This window comes from Talpa europaea (assembly GCF_964194135.1).
Source record: "Talpa europaea genome assembly, chromosome: 12".
NCBI lineage: Eukaryota > Metazoa > Chordata > Mammalia > Eulipotyphla > Talpidae > Talpa > Talpa europaea.
This window is the reverse complement of record NC_140079.1, coordinates 95,748,195-95,773,271: the sequence shown is the minus strand read 5'-3', so window position 1 is coordinate 95,773,271 and position 25,077 is coordinate 95,748,195. Positions and strand designations below refer to the sequence as shown.

General features: G+C 48.4%; 1 protein-coding gene across 2 annotated transcripts in view; it reads left to right on the top strand.

Moving 5' to 3' along the window:
- Nucleotides 1–16,322: 16,322 nt before the first annotated feature.
- Nucleotides 16,323–25,077, top strand: part of SHISA9 (shisa family member 9) — a gene marked incomplete at its 3' end in the record, with an annotated part of 242,818 nt that continues 234,063 nt past the window's right edge. For both annotated transcript variants that reach the window (XM_084250909.1, XM_084250908.1), the window contains exon 1: nt 16,323–17,692. In XM_084250909.1, coding sequence (XP_084107035.1) covers nt 17,007–17,692 — 686 coding nt within the window. In that variant the 5' untranslated portion in view covers nt 16,323–17,006. The remainder of the gene's footprint in view (nt 17,693–25,077) is intronic.

Sequence of the window (25,077 nt, the reverse complement as noted above, 5' to 3'; positions counted from 1 at the left end):
CTGAAATTTTTAACTGGGTTTTATGCCTTGCTTAAAAAAAAACTTTTAGAACAGAGGCATATAAAAAAAGGTTAAATGTATTAAATGTTAGAAAGAAGAATCTCCTGGTATGTTTCTGTTCAACTAGTTAAATTTTAAACTGTTATCCTGCACCTTATTTAAAGGATTGTAAATTGATTCCTTTATATGCTGAAAGATGACCCTGAGATACAAAAATAGTCTGAATTATTAAAGGATAAACTATGTATCTGTATAAACACCAAGTTGTATTCTGTTGAAAATATATGTTCTTGGCTGAGAATCTATTTGCATTAAGAAGGAAACACTCATTTAAGGACATAGTTACCAGAGTGGTATTAGGTGATTGTAAAGCATTCAATTCTAATTAACTTTAGGTAGCAACTCTAGGTTTTGGAGGATAGAAATCAGGTAGAGAAGTGGGTCACATAGAGAAGTTTTTTTCTTGATTAGATAACAGTAACAAAGGGAATGGGGGTGGTGGTTAGCAGAGCTCCAGGACAGGCCATTAGTCATTTGCAAATACAGAAGGGAACCTTCTAGCATTGCACCATCAGACCCTTCCAGGCTAAGCCAAGTTCAAGTTCAAATGCCAATTTTAGTTCAGCCCAGTGAATGTTTATTTAGCACTTACTGAGAATATCAGTCAGGGCTTTCCAGGGAAACAGAACCAATAAAACCAATTCATAAATGTATATACACTCATATAAACATATACATACAAATAAATACATGCATGTTTATTATTTTTTAAAGATTTATTTATTCATGTATACAAGAACTGGGGTACAGGCCAGATGTGCGGGAGGGTGAGAGGATTCACCAGAGACAGAGTGGGGAACAGAACAGGCAGATCTACTGAAATACACTGCTGAGGGGAGCAGTGAGGAGTCAGGAGAGGTCTGCCGCGCCATGTGGGTCAGCTCCCTGGCCAGGGATCGAACTCATGCTGCAGTGGCTGCGGATTGCTTCGTAGTGCTGAGACTTAACCCCGTGTGCCACTAGGGAGGTCCCCTTAGGGTCTATTTTTTAACACCAAGTCTTTGAAACCCTGTCTTTTATACTCATCTCAAATTGGATTAGCCACTTTTCAACTTCTTAATAGCTCCATGGCTCAGAGTTGCCATAGTGGACAGCCATGACAGTGTGTTTCTAGAGCATACGAGTGTGGGTATAGCAATGTCTGTGTGCTTTTTACATTACAGTACCTTCAACGCCTAATACTATGCATAATACTTAGAAAACCCTTAATAGATACTTTACAATAAATGATAAAATGAATATCCAATTCTATTTCTGAGGCAAAAAACATTCCTTTTTTTCAGTTTAATTGAGATATAATGGACACGCTCAGGTGTACAACAACATACTGACTCGACATCCATATATCAAGGAATGATTACCAGAATGAATTTAGTTCACATTGTTTGAGGACATTGTTAAACAGAGTGGGGTACTTTAAAATTAGTAAGGGCAAGCCAGAGCAAGTGTGAATAATAATCCCATCTGGTGAGGATTTGTAACTTGTATGAGGTGAAATAAATAAACCACCATTAAAGAGGCCAGTTTGCTGTTAGGTTGACACAGTGTGTGGGTGGAGCTCACACACACACACACACACACACACACACACACACACATTTTCTGCTACCCTCTTCCCCCTGCTTTCCAATAAAAGACCTGTCCTCTTTCAATGTGGTTTTGCTATCCAAACCATTGTCATTTTTGTTGCAACAATTTTTAAAGCCTCAGATACAGATTTCTTCCAACTGTCTGGTCTAAAAATTATTGGCTTGCTATACCTGCATTTGAGATTTTTTTTTTTTAATTGGATAACACCATGAGCTCCTGTGTACACGTAGGCAGTTAAGTGTGTTATTAAAACGCGATGGTGCTTTGCCCTTTACATACGACGTGCTGATGCAAGCAAACTGGCCACAAAAGACACAACCAGGACCTTCTCTCAGCAAATTTTCCCATATCTTCTTCCAACATCCTGATGTACTTTCCAAATTAAACTCCAGGCCCTTTTGGGTCTTGCATCAATTATTTCCCCTCCCTCAGTCGGTGCAGCACAATTCTGGCTGTTGTTGTGCAAGATTACACTAAGTCTATTCATGGGCTTTCTTCTTCCACCCTCCCTGGTGTTGATATAAATGAGCACATTTAGATGGACTAGATTTTTTCTCTTCAGCTCAAGAAAAAAATGCCTGTTGACAAATATCAAGGGAGAAATCTAACTGTACTAACTGCAGTACAATACTTTTTCATCAAGAAATCATCTATATTACAATTGGATTTTCCCTTTTCAACAAGTCTGCCATTTGCCCCTGTTCCTGTCAGCACATCTGCTTGGTAGATGTTATACTAACCTGTTGTCTCCCTGGAGAATACGCAGACACATTTTTCTGAAGCTCATTCTAATGCCAACCTTTTTGCTATCTGTTAGGTGGTGACAGTCCAACCTTGCATTTTCTGGCTAACATGGTTTACAGAAGCTTAACCTCCAGCTGAACCACACGGAGGAGTGCCCCTCCTTGTCTATCACCTGTGCCTCTCCATAGTCAGGAGAGGCAGGTTTGAACTCCCCAGCAAGGACACATCAGGGGTTTTGAGACTTCCTGAGTCATTTATAGGCAAATTCACCCCCAGGGGGTATGACCACCCAGCGTGGATGATCAGTGGAATCGTTTGGAAGGCTTTTAAAGAACAAGGATTCTGGTTCTAGCACAGATGAGCCCAGCCCTCTGACAATTCCTCTTTCCTTAAGGTACTTATTTTTTGGGGGGGAGGAGACCTGTTGACATTATTTAGGAGGAGTCAGCACCCACACTTTGTGCCCGTGAAGCCCACACAAGATTCAGACTTAAGTCTGACTTACCTTAATAGGTACCTTGATAACACTGTGTCCTCCTTGCTACTGATTGGCTCAAAGATGTGCATGTGACTTGGGCTGGACCAATCAGATACTGCCTAGAGATGTTTGCTGAAACTGGAAAGACATGCTCTCCTACAGGTGTGAATCACTGGGGGGAAGAAGGGAGAGCTCCGGTTGGGTGTCGGGGAACCCATGAATGAAGCCACATGAGAAGGTAAGTGAGCCAGGAGGAGGAACGAGCAAATATTGAAGGCAGCATTTGAGCGTTTGTGCCTTGTCAGGACAAACCTAACCTTGAACTTTTTAGCTTTGGCAATAAATCCTCCCAATTCTTTTCTTCTTTAATTTAAATTAGTGTCTCTTGAGTTTCTATCATTTTCAAGCTAAGCCAAACTTATTAAGACAGCCACTAGAGTGATTCTCAGGAACCCACTGAATCAGAGATAGTGATTTTGGAATTTTATTTATTTTTTTTTTTAAATCTTTTTTTTTTTTTTTTTTTTTTATAGAGGCATGCTTTATTTGTTTGCTGGTTTGTTTGTTTTGTTTTTGTTTATACATGCACTGGGTACAGTCAGAAGCGTGGGAGGGTGAGAGAATTCACCAGAGCCAGAGCGGGGAGCAGAGCAGACAGAAGGACCGAAGTACACTGCTGAGGGGAGCAGCGGGCGGCAGGAGAGGTCTGCGCGCCATGTGGGACCCTCCTCCAGTGGCCTGGGAGCAGCCGGGGATCGAACAGGCGCCGCAGAGGCTGCGGGCAGCTTCGCAACCCAGCGCTCAACCGCTGCGCCACCGGGGAGGCCCTTTGGAATTTTAAATCATAAAATTCAGAGGACTTTAAAAATGCTGACATCTGGGTCTTTTCCAAAGATTTCAGAAGGATGGAGCACAGGAATCTGCATTTGGAAGCACTCAGGATGATTCTGATGTGGTACTCACACTGGAATCACAGCTTCAGAATGAAGGCAGGCCACTAATTGACTGGGAGCCACCAGGAGCCACAGCTCTGGGCTACGTTCTGTGCTTGCCTCGTTTCATGCCCAGAACAACCTCGTGAGCCACCCACCAAAGAAATAAGACCTCTCACCTTAGATTTACGTGACGATTTTAGATTGAAATAAAACTGCAATTCCACTCTTAAACAAGGACAGATGCAAGACATAAAAGAAACCATGGTTTTCAAGATATTAATAATTATGAAGATACATGTAAGTAGGAACACTTTATTTTTAATTTAAAAAAATTTTCATTAACAAGGAAATTTAAAAAAAATTTCCCTCTCACATCATGAGAACTTTAATCTTTAAAAGAGAACTACTGGTCTTACACATTTATTTGGGCAGGAGAAAATAATGCCTCCTTCAGTAGAGAAACTCATTAGCAGGGGGCCCAGCCTGATCCAAGAGGAGACCTTGGAGCATAAGGTAAATCTCAGAGTCTGTTCTTATCCCATGCAAGAGAGTAGGAATTTCTTTAAAAAAAAACCAAAGATTTATTTTATTAATTTATGCATACAAGAGCTGGGGTGCAGGCCAGAGGGGGAGAGGTAAGAGGATTCACCAGAGACAGAGTGGGGAGCAGAACAGGCAGATCTATGGAAATACACTGCTAAGGGGAGCAGCAGGCAAGACAGGAGAAGTCTGCTGCACCATGTGTGTTAGCTCCCCGGCCAGGACTCCCACTGCAGTGGCTGCTGATACCTCCATAGTGCTGAGACTTAACCCTTTGCACCACCAGGGAGGCCTAGAGTGGGAATTTCTTACTCCTGGGTGCACACATCATTGACGAAGGGCTCTGAGCAATTCCTGTTTAGAATGTCTGGGCAGCCTCTAAGATAGTTCTCTTCCTCTAAAGACCTGCATATGCAGTAGAAGCAAAAGCACATCTGAGCAGGCAGGGGACACAAGACAGGGACAAAGGGACAACCCCAAGTCCTCTCACCAAGGGCTGGAACACCAACAGTACCTGGACCAATAACACTGACTTGGTTGCCGTCCTAGCAAAGCTCTAGTAATTTATATGAATTTTATGAATTTATTAATGGCAACAAATGGAGGCCGGAACTGGGTTGTGTAACAAGGCCTTTATCTAATTTCAGAATCCCAGATAAGGAAGCACCCTTTGGGTTGCCATCTCTCAAACATGCCCAGACCTTAATATTTTTTTTTGTGTGTGCCCCAAAGTGCATAAAATAGGCATAGACTTGTTTAATTCATTAACATTGTTCTATTCAATAAAGTGAGTAATTATAGTTGAAGAATACATGTATTTTCCTTGGGACTCAATAAAGCTGTGCTTGATGAAAGAACTTCTGGATTTATTAAAATTATAAAGCTAAGGCATACCCCAAGAAATCCAATAAGAGGAAAAATGAAATGGAAAAAGCTCTCAAATAGGACTACCTAGAGCCAGCCACATTCTGGTAGTTTATCTTATTTATTATATATTTTTATTTTTCTATTTATTTAATCTTCTATGGATGGACATGTAGGTTGTTTCCAATTCCTTGCTATTACAGCACAACAGCAAACATTGTCTGCAATACGATTTTACCAGGAGACGACTATCTTCAACACACAAGAGTGACTCCTGAAAAGTGTGCTGATGCCAAAGTCCATGCAGTAAACCTTTTAGAAGATGGAGCTAAATCTCACCGCACATGGTGATGCTAATTATACTCTCACCAACAGGGATTAAGTGATCATCACCTCAGTTATTTTAATCTGAAATGAAAAAAAAAAGGTTGTCCACATTTATTGCTGAATGTACTGAATGGGCCCCTGGGCATGAAACACACCATTCTGTGGGATCCCCAGAACCCCCTTGTTCTTGGGGATATTGACTTGGGGCCCAGAGTTCCTGGTTGTCAAGCAGGTGTAAGTGTAGGGTCATGCAGGGGGCCTCTCACCAGGGCAAAAGTCCTGGTATGAGGAACACACTTTGGGAAACCAGTATCTGCTGAAAACAGCAGGCAGAGATTAGAATAGAGTGAATATGCTTTGGCCAGCAGGAACAATGGAGCCCCCCATGCAACAGTCCCTGGTCACTCCACCCCAGCTCACATCCTCAATAACTCCCCCCCATGCATATGCTCTCCCTACATATTTGCCCCACCTTTGTACTTGATGCTAATAAACATGAGGCTGCCTTTGGAGGGGGCTGCATATTACTCCTGGTGTAGCCCCTCTAGGCTCCTCATTGCTCCAGATGGACTTTGAGTTATCTTTCTGTCATCCCGTGCAGCTCCCAATGCTGTTACCTTGCTAGGTGACACCATTCAGCCTCTGTTCCTCACCCCCATCAGTGTAATCTGTCTTGGACTATCACCAAGCTAAGCCTTGAGCAATTTTCCTCCAACCATTCTAAAGTGCACACAATTCATTGGCTTTTAGTACAATCACAATGTGCAACCATCACCTCTCTCTGCTTCCAGAACATTTCATGACCCCAAAAGGTAATCCTTTAACCACTTTTGTAGGTACTGAGTGTGCTTCTGGTGCTGGCTGGCTGTTTGGGGGAGAACAATGCACATCTTTGTCAAATTTATTTATTTATTTAAGATTTATTTATTTATGCACACAAGAGCTAGGGTATAGGCCAGAGATGTGGGGGGTGAGAGGATTCACCAGAGACAGAATGGGGAGCAGAACAAGCGGATCTACTGAAATTCACTGCTGAAGGGAGCAGCGGGGAGACAGGAGAGGTCTGCTGTGCCATGTGGGTCAGTTTCCTGGCTGGGGATGGACTTTCGTGGTGGTAGTGCTAAGACTTAACCCCTAGGCCACCAGGGAGGCCTCTTTTATTATTTTATTTAAAATTAAAAAAAAATTTTCTTACATCATTGTTCACACATACATCTTGACTAGAAAAAGCAGCCATCACTGAAACAGTGTCTAATCATTTTTCTTCTTCTGCATTGTAGAGTTGTTAGACCTTCAGGTGTCCTTTTAACACCCAGAGATCTGCTGGATGTGCCACTTTTAAAAAAGAATCCCTGTGAACCAGAATAATCATCATACTGAGCTGGGGTCTTGGTAAAAGACTATGTGATTCATTCACATTTTTATCTCATCTACTCATCCTTTTAAGCTCGCCTTTCACCTCCTTCCACCATCAGCCCATCACTGGACCACACAACGTACCAATCTTCCTTGGCTCCTTCCTTTATTCAAAGTGAGCTCTGTGCTCAGAATACTCCTTCCTGGGACATCCTACTCATTCTCAGTCCATCTTCATGGCTACCTCTATGAAGTCTTGCCCAATAGTGATCTCTTTCTCCTACTTCTTTCCACAGAGCATTATTTACCCCTCCCCTGCTATTTTGTCTGCCATTAGGATAATTAACCGTGTCCCTATCTCTCTATCTGAATGTTCCCCAGTGGCAGAAACATTGCCCTATTCATCTTTCAGCTGTCCCATAGTTCCTAGCTGGTTTATTGAATTGAATTGAACTATAGAACATGTTTCTGTGAATTTTGCTAGCATTTAATTCAAAGAAAGTAATCTTTGGGAGAAAACTGATTCATATTTCTGGAAAAAAAAAATCCCAATCTAGGACCCTTTGGGATGAAAGAAACCAAAATCTGTTCAAATTAGCTTAGGTGTGAATGGATTTTAAAAGAAAGATGGAGGGCCTCCCTGGTGGCACAGCGGGTTGAGCGCAGCACTGTGAATCTGTCCGCAGCCTCTGCAGTGCGGGTTTGATCCCCGGTGGCCGGGGAGCAATCCACATGGAGCGGCAGACCTCTCCTGTCTCGCTCGCTGCTCCCCTCAGCAGTGTACTTCGTCAGTCTGCCTGTTCTGCTCCCCACTCTGTCTCTGATGAATCCTCTCACCCTCCTGTGCCTCTGGCCTGTACCCCAGCTCTTGTATAAAAATAAATATATCTTAAAAAAAGAAAAAAGAAAAGAAAAGATAGAAATCCAAAGAAAAGCTGGAAAACTTGTCTTGAAAAAAAAAGGAGTGGGCGGTCCTAGAGAGCCTCAGCAGTAACAATTCATGAACTTACCCATTAGTGATTCTCTTTTCTTTCAGTTAATATTTATTGAGCACCTACTATGTGTGAGAATGGTGGCTGGTACCGGGGAAGCCATTGGTACCACCCTTGGCCGACTTTCAATCTGGTTCCTAAGCATTGATATAAGGGGCTCTTCACCCCCACCCTCCCTAGCCTCTTAGTTCATGGGCTGGAGGGGAACTGCTTTTTGGGGAGCGTGATAATTGATTAGATATTCCTGGGCCAGACATCTGGGTCCATCCCTGATGAGGCCATAAAGGACGTGAGAACAGAAACTTTTCTCTGAGCAGGGTCAAGGGCTGATCAGGTACCCACTTTTGCTCATAAAAACCATCTCATTCTACATGATTTGAAAATATGACTTTATTTTATATCCTTTTAGGTGCCAGATTCCAAAGATGAGTCTCATAAAGAAAAAGTCGTTTCACATTATGATGGTAACATCATATTCTGCTATGGGAAGCCAGGACAATTACCGCTTTAATTTGAAAGAAAGTTGTGCCCGAGCAATTAGCTTGTCAGTGAATACTGGAGACAATTTTTGGAGTTGGGACCGCAGAGAGCAGCAAATACTGCTGATCTGTTTTCCAGATGAAAAACCAAGGCTCGAAGAAGAGGAATGAATTGGTCAAGGTCAAGGATCCCTCAGTAGAATTGGGATCTTAAGTGATCTTTGTTGAGCTGTTTGAAGCTCATTTTCTCTCTTTTATTAACTTGTCATCCATTCCTTTTTTTCTTTTTCTTTCTGCTTTTCTTTTCCTTTACTTTAAGCAATTACTTTTCCCCCTCTAGTTCCTATCCCTCAAGGCCACTACTGCTTCTAGCATGTCTTTCCAGAAATAGCCTGTCAATTGTAAGCATGAGCGTCTATTTTTGTTTTCATTTTTGCATAGAAGAACTGGGGTGTCGGTCAGAGCTATGAGAGGTGAGACAATTCACCAGAGACAGTGGGGAGTGGGACAGGTGGATCTACTGAAATCCACTGCTGAGGGGAACAGCAGGTGAGACAGGAGAGGTCTGCTGTGCCATGTGGGTCATCTCCCTGGCCGGAGATCGAACTCAGGCTGTAGCAGTGATAGCGCTGAGACTTAACCCCTAGGCCACCAGGGCAGGGAGGCCCTAAACTATATCTTAAAGATTGTTTGATATTAATACATACTCAGATACATAGATAATAGATGCAAAGATTTATAGATACAGCACATCATGTACTGTAAGGAGACAATGCCTAGACAGAGTCCCAGATTTTTAAAAATTAAATTATGCTCAGACCTCCCCTGGTGGCACAGCGGTTGAGCGCTGGGCTGCGAGGCTGCCTGCAGCCTCTGCAGTGCCAGTTTGTTCCCCGGCCACTGGCAAGGGTCCCGCAAAATAAATAAATAAATAAATAAATAAATAAATTATGCTCATTGAGGTAATAATGTTGGTTTACAAACCTGTATGTTTTAGGGGTACACATGTAGGTCACCATATCACACCCATCATCCAAGCACCCATAATCTTCCATCACAGTCGACTGAGCCCCTTCTCCACTTTGCTCCCCATTCTCATGCTCCTGCTCTGGTAGTGGTTTATCCCATTCATTTGTTTTTCCTACTTTATCATTTATTTATTTGTTTTCCCATTTTATTTGCTGTGCAGTCAAGGGTTTGTTTTGGTTCGGTTGTGTCTGTTCCTTTATATTCCATGCATGAGTGAAAGCAGCCAGCATTTGTCTGTGTTCCAAGTTCTTTTAACTGCTCATTCCTCTTAACCACTCTGTGCATTCTGATATGAAAGTACGGTAATTTATTTACCCAATCTCTCACTGATGGAGAGCTCTGTCCCCGAGGTCATCGATCACAGTCAAATTCTCATTGGTAGAGGTGGTTTTCACCCTCTACTATTATAAGCAACGTCATAGAGGAAACTTTCCTCCATAGGACTTCGTGTATGTGCGTGTACATGTCTCTTCTCTCTGTCCTCCCTTCTCCTTCCCTCTCTGCCTATTCCTCCCCTCCCCCCTACTCATACCCCTGGGCATACCCAGGGAGGGCCCTGCTTCCCCTCCATCCAATCAATTCATGTAATAGTGGAAGAATAAAACAAAAAGTAACATTTCGTGGTGATGGGATGGAGGACTGAAGAGAGAAACTGGAGACAGAATAGCTTGGTTAAAGTTGCAACAGGAATTAGTTTGGCCTAATTTAGGCAAAAATGGGAGAAAGGTAGGAGGACTTTATTGGAAGATCCAAGAGTATCACACAGAATCCCCAAATCTCAGGAACTAGAAAGCCATCAACAATGTAGTCAAGTCTCTTTTTGGCTCATTTTTGGCTCTCAGCCCAGACTGGTTGGCTTTTTCTCTGTCCCAGATGGGTGATGAGGACCAGATTAGCCAACAGAGTGATACATATATAGGAATCTGAATATGTCTCTCTTTACATTTTTTCATGAGGTGCCATCAGCTGTAGGAAAGAGTCTGAGCTTCTTAGCAGGGCTTGAAACTCTTTAATCTGACCCCCTAATTGACCTTCATCGCCAGTCTTTTCTGATCATATGCTCCAAGTTCTACCAGGCCAAATATCACAGAACGGTTAGTTAAATAAGTAGTTGTTTTAAGCCTCTACATTTTTTGGGTTATTTGTTACCTGGCAAAAACTAACTGATACAACCTGTGCTTATTTGATATAACCAGATTCAAGTCTGGGGGGTTAACAGCTGTAGGATTTCCATGTAGTCTCAGCTGGTCCCTGAATACACCCAGTTATTTTAATTAATGTAGTTAGCTGGAAAAAACAGGATCCCAAAACCTATCTGGATTTAGTAGTACAGTTAGAGGGACTTAAATTATTCAGATAATGCTTTTTCTTGTGAACAAAAGAACTGTGAGTCTCTTAAATTAGTGGTCTCAGGCTCTGGACTTTCATTTCATTTCATTTCCCCTAGTAAGAAAAAATTTTAAAATACCACTAAAAATTACTAGGTTAAGTACAAAATGAACACCTACTAACTCCAACATCACTTTAGAAAGTGAATTGCAACACAAATAGAATATACAACAATTAAAATACCTGTTTTTTTTTTAAAGATTTATTTATTTATGTATACAAGAGCTGGGGTACAGGCCAGAGAAGCGGGGGGTGAGAGGATTCACCAGAGACAGAGTGGGGAACAGAAGAGGCAGACTGAGTGAAATACACTCTGAGGGGAGCAGTGGGCGAGACAGGAGCAGTCTGCTGCTCCATGTGGGTAGCTCCCTGGCCAGCTGGGGATAGAACTCATGCTGCAGAGGCTGTGGATTGCTTCATAGTGTGGTGCCTAACCCCTTGCGCCACCAAGAAGGCCCCTAAAATACCTGTTTGTTGAACACATTTAATCAACCTTATTTCTTCCCTCAATTTTCTATGGACCACTGAAAACTTCAAAACACACAGGTTTTGTTTTGTGGGCTAGCAGTTGAGAACTATTTAAAGGAGAGTCAACTAAAATTCTTCCAGTTATGTTTCTGAGAATACTTACATACATTGACCTCAGGACTACTTAAGTGTCACTAACCCTGAGAAGCCCTCCTTGCTTGGGTAGGTAAAGTCAAACATCTTTTTCCAAGATCCCATAAGCTTGACCTCTATTTCTAGCAGAGTTGTATCCCTATATGCAGGATCACCTTCATGAATGAGGGGACTCTGTTCAAAGTCACTTAGAATTTCAGTAAGGCAGCCACATAGCATGAATCTGGGCTCTCCCGAGCATGGGGCTAGTGACACCACAGAAATGGCATGTCTCAAGCCTGTCTGTCGATGCTCCATTTAGGATTTTGTCCCCCTAGAGCTCAGTTCAGTCCTGATTCCTTCTAAGTTTACTGTAGTATATTGTTTTATTGGGCATGTCAAGGTTTCATCCACTGCACACCCTACATGGGTGCTTAACCTTCCTGGTTGAGAGGCACTATTCTTACCCCCATGTTATAGATGAGGAAACTGAGACTCAGGGAGGTTAAGATTCAAGGTCATAGACTTTCACATGAGCAAGCCAGGATTTAAACACTGGCACCACTCATGGTTCTCAGTTGCTTTGGCTACTTCCCCTTCCGTCCTGGGGGACATTTGGCAATGTCTGCATATCACAACTGGGAGGTGCTACTGGCATCTAGTGGGGAGAGCCCAGGGATGCTGCTCAACATCCTACTGTGCACAGGACAGCCCCCAACAAAGAATGACCCTCTCCAAAATGCCAACAGAGCTGAAGCTGAGAAACCCTGACCAAGTCCATGTTTCCTGAACTTCATTCTCAGTGCTAGACATTTCACATTATTTTATTTGTACATCTTTGATGACTTCCATCATGCTTTTTTTGTCTTTCTCAAATGAACTTCAACATGATGTACTAAATATAATTAACGATATCTTAAACATTTCTGTCTGTGAAACCAGGTTTAACATGTTGTATTTTTCCTGATACACGTTAACATAAACATAGACCAAGTCAAAAAAGCTTTGGTGGGGTGCCACGAAAAATCATCTCGCTTAGCATCTCCAGCCTGGAGGAGCCCTCTTCAATTCTACAAGGCTTCCGTTGTATCTTCAGAACAAGAGAGTAACACCTATCAAGTCAGTATGTCGCTGGCATTTGGCAAGTTGCTAGCTACATTTTGGTTTCTGTTGGAGGAGGTCATGGAATGGACGTGGAGGTCATGGAATGATGTAGAGGTCATAGAGAGGATGTGGCCTGCAAGGAGCAATCAAAGGCTTTGACCCTTCCCCTTGAAATGTCCTTGAAATATCCATTCCACTCAACTGTTTCTACCCAAGCAGCAGTTTCAAAAGACAGACTGAAGAGAGTACCTTACCAGGGAGACCGTCTGGACTGGATGCGGGATCGAACCCTGCAAAGCCTCTATATAAACTTAAACTTCAGGCAGGCAGGTGTGGAGAGCTACATGTCTTGTTGTGGTGCAGGCCAAGCCTCTTATAAGTTCCTTCACTTAATAAAGCCACCCCTACCAATCTTCCCTGGACTGTCTCTTTCTTTGATCTCTTCCTGCCCTCCATGTCTGGGGTCAGTTTCCAATTTCACCCAGAACTCCAGAGGTCGCCAACTAACAGCTTCTATTTCATTTTCCCCACCCTCCACCCCCCCCCCCCCACCAAGGCTAACAGTTGCTAAGAAACCCCTTTGAAATCCTAAAAGCCACCTGATGAGGATGATTAACACACAACTCTGGAACCAGAGCCGCAGCACAAATAATCTCGTTTGCCTGTCCAGGAAAGGAGACATTCTTTGTTAGGCGGCTCCTCCCCTAATCGCTGGGGATGGCAGCCAGTTGCATCCTTGGGGCCGGTGCACCGCATTCTGACATAATTAAGGCTAGCGGCAAATGAGAACCTTCTTTAGATATTAAAAGTGCCTGTATTGTAAATAATAATGCCATCGTATCATTCATAGAAAGCACTTTCATTAAGAGCTGAATTTTAATTTCAACATATTTGCATGAATTCACTTGGGTAGTGGTATGGGGTGGGGAGGGGGGAGTGTGTGGCACTGGGTGATGATTTTTCATCTTCCATGAACTAGCCAGGTGTTTCAGTTAGGGAGGTCATCAAATCCCTTCCCCAGGAACCCTGGAAAAAAATACCTTCTCAGTTCCATATTCCTGACCAGGGCCTGTTCCGGGGAATCACACCTCTATTAGCAGGTCTTGACTGTTTACTGACCTGATGTTCCCACAGGAAATAGACTTTTTTCCTTTAAAGAGTAAAATGAACCAAGACGATTCTTCCCTCTTCCAAATATTTTTCAAAGGCTTGGGAAGTCATCTCCGGCTCTGTTCCAGGGGGCAGTGGAAGCCAGCGCAGACAGGAGTGGGAAGAGAATTTGGTTTGGGCAAAATCATGGGGCTAGGAGACTGAAGGTCTGGCATCCTTGGCATCGCTAGGAAGCAGAGGGACCTGCGGCTCCTGGCAGCAGCCTCCTGCACTTTCCCTGTCGCGTACAGGGGGCAGTCTCTGTTAATTAAAGTGGAGCAGCCCAGCCGTTCTCCTGTGAGGGCTGGACTCAAATGTCCTGGTGACAGGCAATGTTTTACAGACATTGGCGACAGACTTTGCAGTGGGCTTTTCTGTCCAGAATTTGTCTCTTTTTGGGAAGGTTTTCCCCCACCCCTTCTTTTGCAAATCGAATCTTACTTGCCTTAAACCCCTCAACTCTTTTGGAGAGGTGTCTGTGACTTGTAAGCACTGCTGCCCTCCACTCAGGCTTCACACTTGCTGGGGAAGAGCCATGGTGGGCACCCTGGCATGGGGTGGCTGGAGGCTGGACGTCTCTAGCCGGTCCTGGCTGTCCCATTGCTAGTCATGTGACCTCGGACCAAGTCCTTAACCTCTCTGAAGCTCAGCTTCTTGGACTGTGAAAGCCCAGAGCATTAGCTTTCTCCAATTCCGATTTAGTGTGTAGAAATCTCCCAACCTCTGCAAGCTTCCTGTGGCAGAAATGCCCTTGTCCCCTCCCCGTAAGCCTCGGTTCCTCCTTTGGTTTAAGACAGGGGCTGGCATTAAGTATCTTAAGTTAAAGAAGACCATCCACACATGTGGAGTGCCAGCCGGGCAGCCCCGTGCTGGAGGCTGAGGGCTCCTCAAGGGTTCAGCACCCTTCCGTCAAGGAGTTTACATTTCAATGCGGGCACACAGACAGAAACAAAAAACCTAGTGCCTAACATCCTACCAGGTGCTGGAGAGTCTGGAGGCCTATTTTAGGAAGGCACTGCCTGCAGTGGTGAGAACACGGCCCGGGAGCCACATTTCTGAGGTGGAATGCCAACAGCAGCACTTGGCTGAGCTACCTGGGTCAACTGGCTTAATTGCTTTGGGCCTCAGTCTCTCCCTCTGTTGTGTGGGCTGGTAATATGGCCTATTGGAGAGAGGCAGACAAGTCCCGTGGCTCAGCGGCTCAGCAAATATTCCGTTTGTCCGCTGTGCTAGGCACGGCTCTAGGCTGCCGTGAGGAGGTGATTTTAGAAAAGAACAAGCTAGGGGACAGGGTGGCAAGCTTGCACACAAGGCTTGAGTCTGAAGAGAACCACTGTGGTGGTGGGTGTGGGTCGACAGACACGCCACCCTGTCCTACTCGGGGGACCCCTTGATAATGATGCCAGTGAACTGAAACTAAACAATCTCAAGCCCTGTCCAGGTGGATTTGGGACATGACACGACCCTCCATTTCCCGAAGCTTCCAGGGCCCCTGGTAAGCGCCATCAGCGTCCCCTGCTCTGCTTTTGTGCGCACAGGATCATTCTTCCCAACTTTGTGGAGGGAGGAGGTGATGTTTCTTCAAAGAGAACACACAGTGAGCTAAAGCCCTTCTCATTCTGAGCAAACTTGCAGTAGGGTCCCAACACCTCCCCCCACGGATTTTTAGCTAAGGGGACCCCCTCGTGTCATGGTGCATGTGGCTCAACTTCTTGGTTCTTTGAAAAAGCTCGGGAAAGCACAGCCCTTGACTGCAGCCCGATGGAGTGGAGGGTGGAGGCAACATTTCCCTGCAAATCCCCTAGCCGACTGCGAAGTGTATACTTAGTTAATGCAATTAAAAAACAAAACGCAGGGGCGTGTGGAGATCTAAATTTGGTGTCGCAGCTTTGGTACAGATCCTGTTTTAGGGGCTACTGGAGTCAAATTCGAGCACAGGAGAGGAAGCAGTGGGAGCAATAGGAGAGGGCCGCGCGCTGGCTGGAATCGGCTAAGGAGAGGGCAGATTTGGAAACGCTGAGCGGTGCCTGGAGGCTGGAAGCAGAGGAAGCCCGCCGGGCTCCGCAGTCCCGGGTGAGGATGTCCAGGGGGCTCGGCGGGGCGGGGGCCGGCGGGCTCCGGAGGCCGACGCCGCGCGGGCTCCAGGTCGGGGAGGGCGGCCGAGGCGCCCAGGCCTGGCGCTGCGTGGGATCCGGGCGCGCAGAGGCGGCGCCGCGGGGTGCCCTCCTGTGGGGCGGAGCGAGCGCTGCGAGGGCAGAAAGGGACAGAAAGTGGCAGGTCGGGGCGGGGTGGGGGTGGGGGACTGGGTGACTCCGCGGGGAGACCCTTTCGGGACCTGCCAGTTGCCCAGGCCTATTCCGAGGCCACCCCCAGGTCCTCTGCCCCCCACTCCCAGGTCCAGCTCTTCCCTGACTTTAGTTTATCCTAAACCCTCTTCGGGAGGTGCTTATCCCGGGCGCAGGGTCCAGCCACCCCCCCCTTGCCAGCTCAGTCTTGGTCCTCCGGTCCGCCCAGGCTGTCCAGCCACGCGGGCTGCGCGCCCGTCTCCAGGGCGCAGGCAGGGTGGCCCCGCGCACCTGGCCGTGAGAGGGGCCGATCGGGGTCCTGTAGCGCCCGGGTCTGCCTTGGAGTGGACGCCACCTAGTCTGTCCCTCTCTCTCCCGCCTCACCCCAGTCACCGCTTTCTTGGTGGGCAGATCCAGCCGCAGCTCCTGCGCACGCACCCTTGACAAAGCCGCGGGCGGAGCCGCCTCTGCGCCCTGCACAGGTCTGAGCCGCGCCTCCAGCCCCCGGAGGGCGCGGGGGGTCCCGCCGCGCTCCCCACCTGCCGGGAGACCGAGCCGTTCCCGCAGCCTCGGCGGCTGCCGAGCTCGCGCCTCCCCGCCCGCCCAGCTCCGCTCCGCTCCGCTCCGCGCGCCCCCAACTCGCTCCCGCCCGCCCGAGTCACCTCTCCCCGCGCCCCCGCCCCTCTCGGGTTCGCGCCCGCCCCCCCTCGCGCCTCCTCGGCCCGCCCTCCCCCCCCCCCTTCCCTCCTGCCCTCCCTCCATTCCACAAGTGTCGCTTCGCTCTCTCGGGCGCACTTGGCGAGCTGGAGAGGTGAGCGGCGTCTCAGGTGCGGGCGCCGGGCGGCGAGTCCCGAGCCGCGGGCGGAGCGAGGGCGCGGACAGACGGACTCCGCGCGCTCTCCGGCCCCCGCCTCCCTCGTCGCGGCCGGACCTGCACCCCGCGTGGCCCCCGCTCGCCCTCCCCCCTCCCGGGCCCGCGCGCTCCTCCCCGTCCGGCCCCTCGGCGCGCGGCGCGCTGGAGGCGAGCGCGGGCTGAGCCGAGCGCAGTGGCCGCCGACCACCGGGCGCCCCGCGCCGTCCCCTGCATGTGCGGCCCGCGGCGGCGCGCAGCCCCCGGCAGCAGCCTCGGCAGCTTCGGCCGCGCGTCGAGAGGCGGCTGCAGCGGCTCCAGCGGCGGCCGAGCGGTCGAGCCCGGGCTGGGAGACACGATGCGCCGCGTCCTCCGGCTGCTCCTCGGCTGCTTCCTCACCGAGCTGTGCGCCCGCGTGTGCCGCGCGCAGGAGCGAGCGGGGCACGGGCAGCTGGCGCAGCTGGGCGGCGTGGTGGTGCTGGCGGGGGGCAACCGCTCCGGGGCAGCCTCCGGAGAGGCCGGCGAGGGCGCGGGGGCCTCGGACGCGCCCCCGACCCGGGCTCCCACGCCGGACTTCTGCCGGGGCTACTTCGATGTCATGGGCCAGTGGGACCCGCCGTTCAACTGCAGCTCGGGCGACTTCATCTTCTGCTGCGGGACTTGTGGCTTCCGGTTCTGCTGCACCTTCAAGAAGCGGCGCCTGAACCAAAGCACCTGCACCAACTACGACACCCCGCTCTGGCTCAACACCGGCAAGCCCCCGGCGCGCAAGGACGACCCCCTGCATGACCCCACCAAGGACAAGACCAACCTGATCGTTTACATCATCTGCGGGGTGGTGGCCGTCATGGTGCTCGTGGGCATCTTCACCAAGCTGGGGCTGGAGAAAGCGCACCGGCCCCAGAGGGAGCACATGTCCAGGTGGGCTGCCTCCCCCCTCGCCCTGTCCTCCGGGCGCCGCTGTCCCCCGTTCTCTCCCCTCTCCACCTTCCCCCAGGCCGTGGCGCTCCCCCCCACCCCAGCATCTCCTTCAGGGGATGGCACCCGGGAAGCCAACTTCGGCTGGGAGAGCGGCGAGGGGGCGCTGGGCGCAGCACAGGTGTGGATGTGAGCGGGTGTGTGTGTGCGCGCGTGTGTGTGCGCGCGCGCGCGTGTGTGGAGTGACTCCGACCCCCTAGATCTCTGGCCGCCCCCTCCCGCCAAGCATTGAAGAGGACTAGAGACTCCTGGGGGGCCCGGTGCCCCGAAGTCTTGGGTATTGGGGAGGGGTCCACCTCCCGGATGCCAGCCCGGAGCCTCTAGGTAAACAGGGGCAGGCGAGCCCGCAGGGGCCGGGGGGCGTGTGTGAGCCGCGCGCGCGTGTGTGCGGGAGGCCGGGAAGGAGTGTGTGCCGCCTGCAACTCGTACGACTCGCGAAAATGAGGCGAGGGAGGTGCAGAGTGAGGGGGGCGAGAACAAAAGCCTTGCTTGGAGCGGCCGCCTCGCTTTCCCTGAGCTGCCGGGTCCCGGGAATTGGAACCCGGGCTGCACCCCCCTCCCCACACCCGCCGCCAAGGGGACCGGAGCCTCCGCGGCGCCCCGAGCCTCTGGCCGGGGTCCGCGCGCGTGCCAAGGGCGGGAGCCCCCTCCCCGAGCGCCTGCACCCCCGAGACACCCTGATTCGTCAACTTTCCCGTTTGTCTTATTCATTATGCAAGTCCCAGCACGAGCAAGCCGCAGCAGATGGGAGAAGGCATTTGGGGATTAATGGAGCTATTTGCCTTTTGCTTTTTTTAAAGTGTCTAAATTGATTCGCACAAGCCAGTAACTTTGGAGGCGGAGGACGCAGCCCAGAGCCTGCAGCCCCCCACCCAGGCAGAGGCCAGGGGTTGGCCTGAGGTCGGGGCGCGCGGGCTTGGAGAGTGACAGGCAGCCCGGGAACCGCTGGGTGACTGTGGTGCGAGCTCTACCATCTGTCCGAGTCGGGGCAACCAAGTCGCTCTGCGGCCCCCCTCTCCTGGCCCCCCACCTCCACCGCGGGCCTGCGTGCGCGCCAGTGTATGCACGCGCTCCGTGCGCCTCGCCTAAAAAATCTGAACAAAGAGACCCACCAAAAATAGGCGAAGGAACATCACCACCTCACTAGTAATTATTTTCTATTTATACGCAGAGTATCCGATGATGACTTTTTTCTCCCAGAGGGGAGGGATTTGGGGGGAGGCGCGGAGAAGTTCTTGCAGTTGGGGTCAGCGCGGGAGGTGTGGATGGATGGACGGAGAGGTCTCCAGGCACTGAAGTAAAGATGAGGGTTGGGAAACTCTGACACACGCCTGAGTAGAGCGCTGGCCCCGCCCATCCGCTGCTCCCCCAGGTATGGGGAGTTCCTCTTGCCTAGGCCCAGCCCGCCCCTGTCCATCCCAGGGTCTGTGTTAAGGTGCGGGTGAGATACCCACGCAGGATTGCGGTGGCGGGTGTCGCCTTGGTAGGGAGAGTCACCCCCGGATAGGTAGGCTGCTTTGCCTTGCTATTCCGGTTCATTCCTCTGCTGAGATCTCCACCAAACCCTAACCTGCAAAGCAGCTCTTGAAGGAGCCCGCCTGGTGTTGGGGTGGGGCGGGGGAGAGGGAGAGGCTGGCGGTGGAAAGGTGATGCTGAGAGCTAACCTCTGGGCCTGGGGGAGAGCCTGGGGCAAGCTGCAGCCTCTCTGATCTGTGTTTTCTTGGGGAGACCTCACTCCACTAGAAGCCTACAGGCCCCTCTGGCGCTCAGCTTCCTGGCCCTGGACCAGACCCGGCCCCCCGCCCTGTTTGGGGAAAAGAATCACTCAGCACTGCAGGCTGCAGCCACTTTGTTCTGCAGGCACTTTGCAGGCAGGCTCTAGGGGTACCCAGTCCTGGGGATCTAAACTGGCTCTCCTGTTACAAATTTTGGATATTCCAGAATGGAGCAGAAGGCACACTCCCAAAGAGGAAGAATAGTTGATTGTTACAGACAAATCCTAAGGTGTGGGTTTCAACCTGGTTCTGTTTTAGGATCCTCATGAATGCTTTTTAAAAAATACTGGTGCCAGAGGCCCCACTTTAGACTTTTTAAATCTGAATTTCTAGGGTGGGGTCTGAGCATCACTACTTTTTACCAGGTTCTCCAGGTTTTACAATGCTCAGCCAATCACTATGAAGGAAAAGGAGCTAATGTTTGCTGAGCATAGGTCTGGGTGCTCATCTGCACTGGGGTGTGTGTGTGTGTGTGTGTGTGTGTACGCATGGGTGTAAACATTCTCCCATTTAGTTCTACCCTGTAAGACAGGCACTTGCATAATAGACAATCATGGCTCAGGTTGGTTGACTTGCCCAAGGTCACTGATTAGAAAATTGTGGAATTTCCCTCCTCCTGGTGTTCCTGGAAGACCTGTTCAGATTGAGCAAGCATCTAAATTTGGGGTGAGGATCCTAAAATGCATAATCTTGAGTTCTACCCACAGAGATCCTGAATCAATAGGTCGGGGATGGGCCCCAGAAATCTGCATTTAACAACCTCCCCAAATGACTCATATAAAGAGGTCCACACTTTGGGCCACTGGGGACTTGGGTTTGGGACCATTTTACAGGGTTGGGTGTGGGATGAATGAGTCCAATCTGACTCTTCTATTTGTATTCTGTTGCCTGTTCTCTGTGCCTCTGTCCCTGTGTGTATTTCCCTGGTGCTGGGGCTGCCCCAGCCTTCCAAATGCACATGGCATCTGCACTCCAGTGTGTCAGTGAGCCCATAATACGATTTTGCCTGTGGGGTGAAGAGCTGCCTGGGAGGCGCTGGCATGCCTCACTTGGCATCAGAGAGGTTATAGGTGGCTTGCAGGTGAAATGAACCTGCTGGCTGCAGCCTCTTCGTTTGTTTTGTTTGGGGCTTCAGGGGCCACTGAGATGGGCGTTCTCATCTCATCAGCACCTTCTCATCAGAGACTGACAGCTCATCACAGTGCTCCATCTCCAGTGCCCTTGAGTTCTCCCCGAAGAGGCTTCCGTGATGTCAATTCTCAGGCTCAGAGTCATGGGCACAGCCCCTGCTTCCTGCTGGGCTGATGTAGGACTGAAATGAGCAGAAAGACGGCAATGCCCGGAGGTGGTGGGGGCCTTGCATGTGACGTGGGGAGAACTGTCCAGAGGTTGTTCAGCAGCTGCAAACAGCAGTCACATTGGACCAGTATTTATTGGAAGAAATGATTGTAAATGGTGGTTGGCAAACCATGCAGACAGGTTTTGTTTGGCCTGCAAGGTATTTCTGTTTATGTCGTCTCATTTTTATTTTTAATTTTTTCTCGATTTTTAAAATTGTGAAACATTTTAACATGCAAAAAAGAAAACAACCTTGAAGGAAAAATAAAATGAACTCCAGCATAGCTTTCATCCAGACCAGGGCTTCTCACCTGGACACTGCTGACGTTGGGGGCCAGATCATTCTCTGGGGGTCTACCTGTGCACCACACGGTGTGTGGCCACCTCCCTGGCCTCTTCATACTAGAGGCCAGTAGCACCTACCCCACATCCCAGTTGCGGCAGTAAAATATGTCCCCAGACATTGTCAGATGTTATCAAGGAGCAGAATCTTCCAGTTGAGAAGTACTGTTCTAGAATGATCTATTATTAGTTTTTGTCTTATTTCATTTATTGCTATTTCTTTCAATTCCTCCCTCCTTCCACCCCATTTTTTTCTTTGTTTTTTTTTTTTTGGCTGAGGCATTTACAAATAAGACACAGACATGACACTTTGTCCCTACACACTTCAGCATAGATCTCCTAAGAACAAGAATATTCTCCCACAAACTACAAACTACAATTCCACTACCACACCAAAGGAAAAGAATTAAAAGCCTGTATTATTATCAAATATCCAATCATGTTAAAAATGCCCCAGTCCTGCAAAGATGTCTTTTAGAGCCTGGCTTTTTGAACCAGTATCCAGTCAAGGCTCATTGCATCTGGCTGTGAAATCTCTTTAGTCTCTATTATGCGTGGCGTTTTAAAACCAACTTTAGAGCCAATTGCCAAACTTTGGAAATCTGGAAGGTTTTGCACAGAAATCCAGATTTCTGGTTTTTCTTAAGAAATTGCTGGATCTGACAACACTGGACTTGCATTTTCATAAGGCAACTAAATATTGGTTCCCACTAAGTGGTGACTGTCCCCCTAGGAGGCTCTCAGGTCACACCATCCACCATCCCTCAGTTGTGTTATCTGTAGGCCCGAGAGAGATAGCCAGGTTGGTCTGAACAGGCTCAAGTCATGTGGCCTAGACTTAATTCCAGCTTGGCCACTTAGCTGCGTGACCTTGGGAAAATTTCTTCACCCCTCTGAGTCCTAGGTTCTTGTTTGTAAACCAGATAATGTTCCCTGTGTCCTAGACTTGTGTGGGAATTCATTGAGACCAGGCCTGGAAGCTCTTAGCACAGAGGCTGTCATATGGTTGCTGCTTGGGGGCTACCCTTCATCATCATCTTCTTTGTTTATCTACTGAAGAGGGTGATGGGTCTCGGTGCCCACTCCTTGCTCTGCTACATCTTTGTAGTGTGTGACATTGGTCAAGCCTCTAAACCTCTCCAGACTTGCCTATAATCTTTGCAGGAGGGGGTAGCAGGTTCAGAAGGGGAGGGAACGACGCATGTGTGAGGACATGAGTCCATTGCCAAGTGTTGGTCTAGATGGAGAAAATCCTTGCTGGTTTCGCTATTTTGCATAAGCTCGTGTGTAAATTCTCATTTAATTTGATGTCCCTCTCCAGTGCGCTAGGCCTAGGACAATCTGCTGTTTGTAGAGGCATAGATCGCTTTCCAGGAGGATGAGCAGTATCTCCTGGTGAGTAGAGGAATTGAGCTCCAAGCCCAGACAGTCTCAGGCTAGAGCACAAATCCTTGGCCAGTAGGCCACCCTGCCTTTGAGCACACGCAACAGAATTTCAGTCTCAGATCCCAAAGAAGAGATTCATGTCCTGCAAATACAACGCATGCACCAGGCCCAGTTCAAAAAGCCACTGTAAGATCAAGCTAGGCTTGTTCTGTGCACCTGCCCCAGCAGGCCACCCCTCCTGGCAGAGGCATTGGTGCAAAGTGACCTTGGGGGCAGCAATCTGTGTTTGAAGCTCTCGCCACTTGAAGCCAGTAGAGAACACACGTCATTATTTTGCCCACCTTCAAATAGACGGAGAAATCCAAGTGGCAGATTACATAGCACAGTGCCTGTGTGGCTTCCCCGTGCACTTCCAAAGCGCTGGTGTCCCTTGCAAAAAAATGGCACCAAGTGACAAATGTCTCTCATTCCCTTGCCTTTTTGTTCTTCCAGCTTCCCTTCCCCTTCCACCCATGCATTTGGGGGATATCCTATGACCTCGACCATCTCTCCACCCTGGAGAGTCCCGGCGTGTACATGCTGTTGGCCATGGAAAAGTCTCTAAATTATTTTTCCTTGCAAGATATGTTTGCTCCTCTTTGGGCACTAAGTTCCGCAATTTTAAAAAAGCACTTTGTTGGGGCAAAATGTACATAAGAAAATGCATGCATTTTATGTGTACAGGTCTGTGAACTTTGACAAATGTTGACACCCATGTAACCTCCACTCCGGAAAGTGCCCTCATGCCTGTTGGCCTTGCATTCTTGAAAAATAAATGATGCTTCTGGTGCAAGAGGAAATGCTGAGAAATTCTCTTCAGTTGTTTAAAAGTCAGAACAAAGTCTAGACCTTGGGGACCCTGGAGGCTTGGGGACCCCGAGGCTTGGGGGCCCCAGAGACTTTGAGGCAGCTGCTAGTGCTCTGAAGCCTGTCACAAATGTTGGGTTCTTTTATTTGCTCACTGTCATGGCAGAGGAGGTCTGGCTTCTGGCAACCTGTTTTACATGACAAGACTGCTCCTCACTCACTCAATCACTCATTCACATACTCATTCAATAGGTATTTATTGAGTGCTTATGGTATACTGTGGTCTATGCTGAGGGCCACGAGAGAGCAGTGAATAATCTTTGACCTCAAAAATGGAAATGGTGCAACATAATTGTTCTGAATTGGGTTACGGAAAGGTTTTGCTTTTTCAGTAAGGTATTAGCCAGGGTTCTCTTGAGAAACAGAACCAGTAGGATCTATCTATCTATCTATCCATCTATCTATCTATCTACAATCAATCATAGGTACAGATATACAGATAATAGTGTAGATGTTGATACAAGTTATCATGGAGGCTGGCAAGCCCCAAATCTCCAGAACTTATGCCCCAGTTTGAGCTCAAAATCCAGCAGGCTGGTGGTGCAGCTGTTGAGCGCTGGGCTGTGAGGCTGCCCCCAGCCTCTGCAGTGCCCGTTCATTCCCTGGCCGCCGGCGAGGGTCCCAGCAAAAAAAAAAAAAAACAAACAAAAAAACAAAGAAAACCCAGCAGGCTGTTGAAGAACCAGGAAAGGCTGACATCCCAGTTTGAAGGCCATCAGATAGGACAATTCTGTCACCAAGGAAGGGTCAGCCTTTTGTTATATTCAATTCTTCAACTGATTAGACGAGGCCTACCACCTTATGAAGGGCACTATTCAGTCTCTCCATTTAAATGTTAATCTCATCCAACAAGCACCCTCATGGACACATGCAGAATAATGTCTGTTCAAATAGCCAGACACCATGGCTCAGTCAAGTTGAAATATCCTCACGATACCTTGAGGATATTGCTACTCAATGTGGCCAGCAGCCACTCCATCACCTGGGAGCTGGAACAGTACCTGCAGACTTACCTGCAGACTTAATTCAAAGGAATCTGCATTTTAACAAAACCCTGGGTCATAGGATGCATGTTGAAGTTTGAGAAGCACCCAACACTGTGCCACAAATTACTCCTTGGGCATTTGTTTGGCTTCTGGCACACAATGGATTCCTCCCACTGCCTAATTCAGTACTTTTATTTTTTGACACATGTCTATTTGTAACATTTTTAGTAATTATCCCAATATATACTCATTTATTAATAAGTATATGCACCCATCCGTGAGCAATTACTCAGTACATTATAAAGTGTACAGAAGAGCAGAAATTTTAAATTGAGTTGAAGATGAAAAATCATACTTTTAAATTTGCCACTAATCACAATGACTTCATGCAGCCATTAGCTGATATCTCAAAACATGATGTACATTGAGGATGAAGTTCACCATTAATAAACCCCTATTTTGAATACTTCTCATGAGAGTTTTGACTTTTTTTCTGGTTTAATTTGGATCTGAATAGACCATAGCAACTTTGACTTCTGGGAAGCTGTCAACACGAAGGGAGATTCAAGTCTATAGCTCCTGTATTTGCTTGAGT